We start from the raw sequence: 6,673 nt of genomic DNA on the forward strand, positions 1-6,673 counted from the left end.
CAACATGTCCCGCCCATTGTAGCCTTCCAGATTTCGCGATTTTCTGGACACTGGGTTCGCCGTAGAGTTGCGCCAGCTCGTGTTTCATCCTTCACCTCCATACACCATCCTCACATACTCCGCTGAAGATAGTTCTAAGCACACTTCGTTCGAAATCGGCCAGTGCTTGCATTGTCCATGTCTCGTGCCCGTAGAGGACTACTGGTCATACAAGCGTCTTGTACATGGTGCACTTGGTACGGGGGCGAAGTTTACCAGACTTCAACGTCTTGTGAAGTCTGTAGTAGGCACGACTTCCAGCTACAATACGTCTGCGGATTTCTCTACTGCAGTTGTTGTTTGACGTTTCTGAAGATCCGAGGTATACAAATTCGTCAATCACCTCGAACTCGTCTCCGTCAATTATTACGCTACTGCCTATGCGAGCCCTATCGCACTCGGTTCCTGCTGCTAGTAGATACTTGGTCTTTGACGTAATCACTTTCAATGCAACCTTTTCTGCTTCACGTTTCAGTTTGGTGTACTGTTCAGCAACCACCTGGAACGCCCTTCCGACAAGGTCCACGTCGTCAGCGAAGCAGATGAACTGGCTGGATTTATTGAAGATTGTGCCACGCATGTTAAAAATCGGAAGTTTCATCACACCTACAAGCGCAATGTTGAACAGGAGGCAAGAAAGACCGTCGCCTTGTCGAAGTCCCCCGCGTGTTTCAAACGGGCTTGATAACGCACCCGAAATCTTCACACAGCACTGTACATCATCCATCGTGGCCTTGATCAGTCTTGTTAGTTTTGCAGGGAAACCATTTTCGTCCATGATTTTTCATAGCTCTACACGGTCGATAGTATCGTAAGCGGCCTTGAAATCGATGACGTAGGGACGTAGGGACTTGGTATTCGCGACACTTTTGGAAGATCTGCCGCAGCGTGAAGATTTGGTCTGTTGTCGATCGCTCACCCACAAAACCGGCTTGATAACTTCCAACAAACCTCCCTACTAGCGGCGAGAGACGGCGAAAGACGATCTGGGAGGCTGCGTAGGCTGCGTTGAGAATCGTGATCGCTCGATAGTTCTCACATTCCAACTTGTCGCCCTTCTTGTACATTGGGCATATTACTCCCTCCTTTCACTCCTCCGGTAGCTGTTTTGTATCACAGATCCTGACTATCAGCTGGTGCAGACAAGAAGCCAACCCATCCGAGCCCAGTTTAGTAAGCTGCCCCTGCTGCGATACCACCTTTTCCAGCTCCAGCTTTCCTGCTCCGTTTCCTCACACTACATCTCTTCCAGGCGGCGCTTCTTGTCCCAGGTGGGTCTACTGTCTTCGCTTCAGTTTTTATTGCATCACGTTTCAACGGGTCCCTTGCTGCATCATCAATGCCTGCGCTGCACTCTTCTCGTCTAGAATCGTCTGACACTCCTCGTCGAACTTGCCGTTGCGTCGATTCTTCTCGACGAACCCTATGGCACCTTCCGCTGCGCTGTTAATGGCTGCTTTTACATTACTCCAGCAAGGCGAAGACAATTAGTCGAAGGCCGTTTTCGTTCGTTAGCCGGTGAGCGCTGAACTTCCCAATAACCGGTCTAAATTCCTCCTCCTGGCCTACGTGTGCGTTAAGATCTCCGACAACGATTTTGACGTCATGTTCTAGGCAGCTATCGTATGCACGCTCCAGCTGCGCGTAAAAGGCGTCCTTATCATCGCCTTTACTTCCTAGGTGAGGGCTATGCACGTTAATTATGCTCACATTGAAGAAACGGCCTCTAATCCTAAACTTTAACATTCTGTTGTCGATTGACCACCACCCAATCACGCGCTTCTGCATTTCACCCATCAAAATAAAAGCTGTGTCCACCTCGTGTGTGTTGCCGCAGCTCTGGTAGATGGTATAACCATCTTTGTACGTATGTACCGATACTCCCTTCCAGCATACCTCCTGCAGCGCTACAATGTCGAACTTGCGGACCCTCAATAAGTCGGAAAGAATGCGGGTACTTCCCAAAAAAATAAGGAACTTGCAGCTCCATGATCCGAGTTTTCAATTGATAGTCCGTTTTCTATGCCGATTGTTCCGGTTCGAATTTACATTGTTTGCATCCGGTACTGATGATTTTTATGGCTGGCTTGTAAAGCCTGCACCAACTCCCTGTCTCGCCGGAGGAATATCGTGTAAGCACTGTTTAGAGTCCCACGCTGACACCAGGACGTCGATCAGCCGCCCCTATCATGGAGAACAGACGCTGCTTTGAGCCGCACCATCTTGGTGAACAGACGATAAGGTTGGCGAAGCATTTCCTCTACCGGCGGAATATAGTAAGCGTACCAATGGTCGCGTCGCACCTTCTCACTTAGCTATTGCCGGATGGACAACATTGCCCAGGCTACGCTAACTAGCTGTGTCCATGTCTCAGCTGGCAGTCTATTGTAATCATGTGACTCGTGGAGGCGTGAGATAGGAACTTGTGAGGACCGGAGCTAAGTAGGACGCTCCTTCCAGGTTGTCAACTCACCATTTGAAGCCCCAGTTTCGTTTAAATGCATTTATTCGTAACCGAGTTTCAAACTCAAATTCGCCACTCCAATGTTGCTTGTGGAATATTCATTCTTAAAAACAACGGATCTCATAACAGGTTTCCATGATACGAATAGGATAATTTTTAAAATGTCAGATGTGCTTTCAAGTATTTTGCGCTATGATTTCAATAATATTATAGCAAATTATTATTGAAACGCTAACACTGATTCAAGTAATATTATCAGTACACAATTAGTCATTAGGAAATTAAAGCAGTTAGCAGGATTTATCTACTATAGCGGTTCTTAACCCACAAAAAATCAGTACATGAAGGTCTTTTTTACGCGGGCTACTTTTCTCCATTACTCAAAAATGGCACAAGATATCGACCTCATTTCAATCACGTTCCCGTGTCAAGCCAAAAGTAATCATTATTCAATCACTAGATTGACCACTATCACATTCAAACGATGCTTAAACATTTCATGACGGTTTTTTCGTTTTATTTATAACTCAAAAATTTCTTTTTTTTACGCGGTCCTATATAAATTTGGAACGCATCCCCCGCGTAAAAGAACACTTTAGTGTAATTCTAATCTTACTCTCAAAACAGGAAAGCATGAATCTTGAATTAGGCTACCACAACATGATTCACCACTATTCTCTCCCACTCTGCAATAACAAAGCAAGCAGCTCTCCGAGTGCAATATTTTTACCTTTTACGAGTGTTGAGATGGCAGTAAAATCATTTTCTCCATACACATTTCAGACATTGTAAAAGCGGTGTTCACAAATCATTTCTAAACTACTCTTCTAATCTTCATCTTTTTATTTATGTACTGACTTTCCCCGCAGAATATTGCTTCAGACTGTGTGAAGCAAAAAGTTTGCCTATGTTTCAACCCACAGTAATTAGCAAATAAAATTTGGAATATACCACTTCGGCTTCAGAATACCAAGTATATTAATCATCGCCGAAAGTCTCACTCGTATTCTAATGTCGGTAGGATTCAAATTAAACACTTCTTGAAAGAGCGAATTTCGCACCTAATACGGTGATATATGGCGCACTTTCTTTTGTATTTGTATTTGCCGCCTTCTATTATCAGTTATGGTTAATTCTCAGAATAATCAACATACCATTATTTTATTCAACAGAATTTACTTTATCACCTTCATCTATAGTAGCATTCTCGAAAACCGTATGTGTGCGGTGGGCATCCAGCGTAATCAAATCTAGTCGCCTTCTGATCATAATCATAGACGATTTCAACGCATAATTCATCCCGTGAAACGTATTCCAGTTCATGCCAGCACCAAACTCGGTAGTATTTCCTCGCAGGAATTTCCCATTTAGGTTGCTGCTGAATCACGAAATGAAGAAAGAAAAATTAGGAAACAATTTAAAACGGCTCAAGAGTTGCTTACCTTGAATGGCACGCTTTATACCACCAAGCGCCGTGATACTTGACGGCACAGTTTTCCTTCTCATTTGTATCATGATCCTGGTCGAAAGTAGTAAAATAGCCATTTATGGTGTAGTTCATCGAGTCTCCCGCTGTTCCGTAGTACCCATCGATTTTATTTATTTTATAATTTTCATACTCTCCAGCTACCTCAAAATTTTCATACCGGGCGTATTTCCATACACCTTCCCAGTCTTCCAGAACTATAACTAACTCGTGCGGGGCGGAGTAAGTCAATCGGTGGATTCGGTCAAGCCCCAGCCAGAACTCACCACCATCCATTTTACCGAATCCTCGTTTGTACTCTTGAAAATCGCGATAAAAGTTTACTGTTCCATTGAAACGATTTTGAATCACTGTCCAACCACCAGCCATGAAAGTTTGATTACAAAACACTTTCATTGGCTCCCGGAAATCTACATCCGGGTGAATGATGTACACACCAGATTTACTAGTCTCTGGCAGCTGGTCGCAGTACTCGTAGATTGGTTCATCCATCATCATCGATTGCATAGTTTCCACCATCATCTGAACTTTTTCTTCAGTCATCGGCTCTGCTGGGGCTGGGACAAATCTCAATTTCACCAATGCATTCTCTATGTAGCTTCTCGTCGGCAGCCGTTGCTGAACGCTTAGCACATCTCTGACATCCTTCTGTAAGGCTGTCAAATTGTATTCGATCAACTTTACATGGTGCTCCACAAAACTGCTAGAAAGTTCGGTTTGACCGGCCACCCAAGCCAGCTTCTCCATCACCTGGCCCAAATTAGAAACTTCATTTGCAATCGTGTGCACCGTATTCTGAAGGGCAAATTCTGTCTTCACAAGGCGTAAATCCAACGCATCTAATTTCGCCATAATCATCTCAAACTCGGTGCTGTTTATGATATGAACTGGAGGTGCCAATGTCGTTGTTTCCGTTTGTACGACCGGTTGCAACAGGCGACATTGTATCCTTCGTCTAGAGGACACCATGCCGATGAATGTTCCAGGAAATAACACCAGCAGCACTATGAGCTTCATCGTTTTGCGGGACTCCACCGTCTAGTCACAGCTTCGAACCAAACCAAACTGACCCAGAGGTCAAGTTAAAGCCTTTAATACTTCGACTGGAGTGCTGGTCGAGTAAAAAACCGAAGGCTCCCATTTGCCACCGAATTTGGAGACTCCTCCCAAACGAACCACAACCCGTCTTTTTGGTAATTGTCATCCGTTGTTGGGGTGTGTTAGATTTTAAAAACTAACAAAAATAATGAAAAAAATTAATTGTACAAACAGAACAAGAAATATTCGGAGAGTTTTTTTTTGAAAAAAAATAAAATTGAATAATAGTTTGTTCCTTTCGTCCAATCATAAGTTAAATAGAACTTTTGACTCACCCTATAATATAGTCTAACGTGAGCACTCAAGTGGGAACTGACCCTATTTTCACCGCGAGTCGACGAACTAAAGATTGAACTGTGTTGGGACGGAATAACGGTTATGTTCGCATCAGTTTTGCGGCAAGCATAAATTTTGGCCAGATGAACAGTGGCCAGACTAGGGCAGATTCAGAGTCGGCAACCCACTTTCATCCCGAATGCTTTCATTCAAAACGGCCAGAATACTCGAAGCATGGCGATGCAAATTAACCGTTCATTGGTTCGGGATTAGACAGCTGCGGTAGGTATGTTGCGTATGCTCTACAATATCGTTTGGAGTTTTAAAATTGCTTACAAACATTCTCTTCATCAATAACTAGACTTGAGTGAAATTTGAAAAAAAATTTTGCAGAAGCACTTTTCAACATAAAAAAAATTCAAGACTTCTGAAGGATTCTTTAATCACCAAACGGGACATGGAATATTCTGTTTTGTTTCTTTCATTTCCGAGAGAATATACAGAATATACAACAAATCTGAAACAATAATTATAAAAACATTAGGAATGGAAAACGCAGCAAAATTATTCATTTGACTATGTTCGACAAAGTTCCTAATACGACGTAAGACGACTAGAGTTCGCAATCTCGGGAACGATTATTCGGGAAATACCTTTCCTTTTAACAAAAAAAAAAGACAAATATTTGCTTCATTCAACGTCGTTTTTTGTTGGTGGTTTCTATACCGAGCGAATATTTATTGCAATTTTTTCTTCGTTCATACTGAAATACATTATGAGCAAAATAAAATGAATGGATTTCAGTGAGTCACTTGAAATAAAATTTTCCGGAATGTTCACAACGCAAGCTAATCCTTAAAGTTATCAGGAAAAGTAAAACTGATATGTTTTCGATGAAGTGAAGGATTCTTGAATCGTCAAAAGTAAATAAACCCAACTTTCAAGCCATTTTTCGTGTAACTTTTGTTGGAAGGATTTATTGTTTCATTTCTATTCTAAGGTTGGAACTTAATAATAGAATTACCAAGTAATTCACTGTATACAATGATCAATGAAAAAAAAAAACAAAAAAAATAACCCCGTGAATCAATTCGACCTGAAATAAATGATTCAGTACCCCAACAACGTGTATTCAATTTTAGGATCGCGTCTAATTGCAAGTGAGCAGTTTTTTTTTAATGGTTAGTAGCTTAGGTATTTGTGAAGAATATTCGTAAATTATAGAATTTATTTGCTTTCGCAATTAGGACTTATCATTCGTAGGGATTTAAATCTCCTCGTCGAAAAAGAGAAGTAAACTTACAACTAAC

At 42.2% G+C, this 6,673-nt stretch overlaps 1 protein-coding gene across 2 annotated transcripts; it reads right to left on the bottom strand.

The window, feature by feature from the left end:
* Positions 1–3,213: 3,213 nt before the first annotated feature.
* Positions 3,214–5,066, bottom strand: LOC129717528 (microfibril-associated glycoprotein 4-like). Of its 2 annotated transcripts, none has more exons than XM_055667496.1 (2): positions 3,946–5,066; positions 3,214–3,878 (listed from the first exon to the last, which is right to left on the bottom strand). In XM_055667496.1, the coding sequence occupies exons 1-2, from the start codon at positions 5,004–5,006 to the stop codon at positions 3,665–3,667; spliced, it is 1,275 nt and encodes a 424-aa protein (XP_055523471.1). In that variant the 5' UTR covers positions 5,007–5,066; the 3' UTR covers positions 3,214–3,664. The 2 variants fall into 2 exon arrangements, with proteins under 2 accessions (XP_055523471.1, XP_055523470.1); XM_055667495.1 differs by having other exon boundaries at positions 3,214–3,881.
* Positions 5,067–6,673: the final 1,607 nt, after the last annotated feature.

The sequence above is a fragment of the Wyeomyia smithii genome, chromosome 1, assembly GCF_029784165.1.
Source record: "Wyeomyia smithii strain HCP4-BCI-WySm-NY-G18 chromosome 1, ASM2978416v1, whole genome shotgun sequence".
In the NCBI taxonomy this organism is placed as follows: Eukaryota; Metazoa; Arthropoda; class Insecta; order Diptera; family Culicidae; genus Wyeomyia; species Wyeomyia smithii.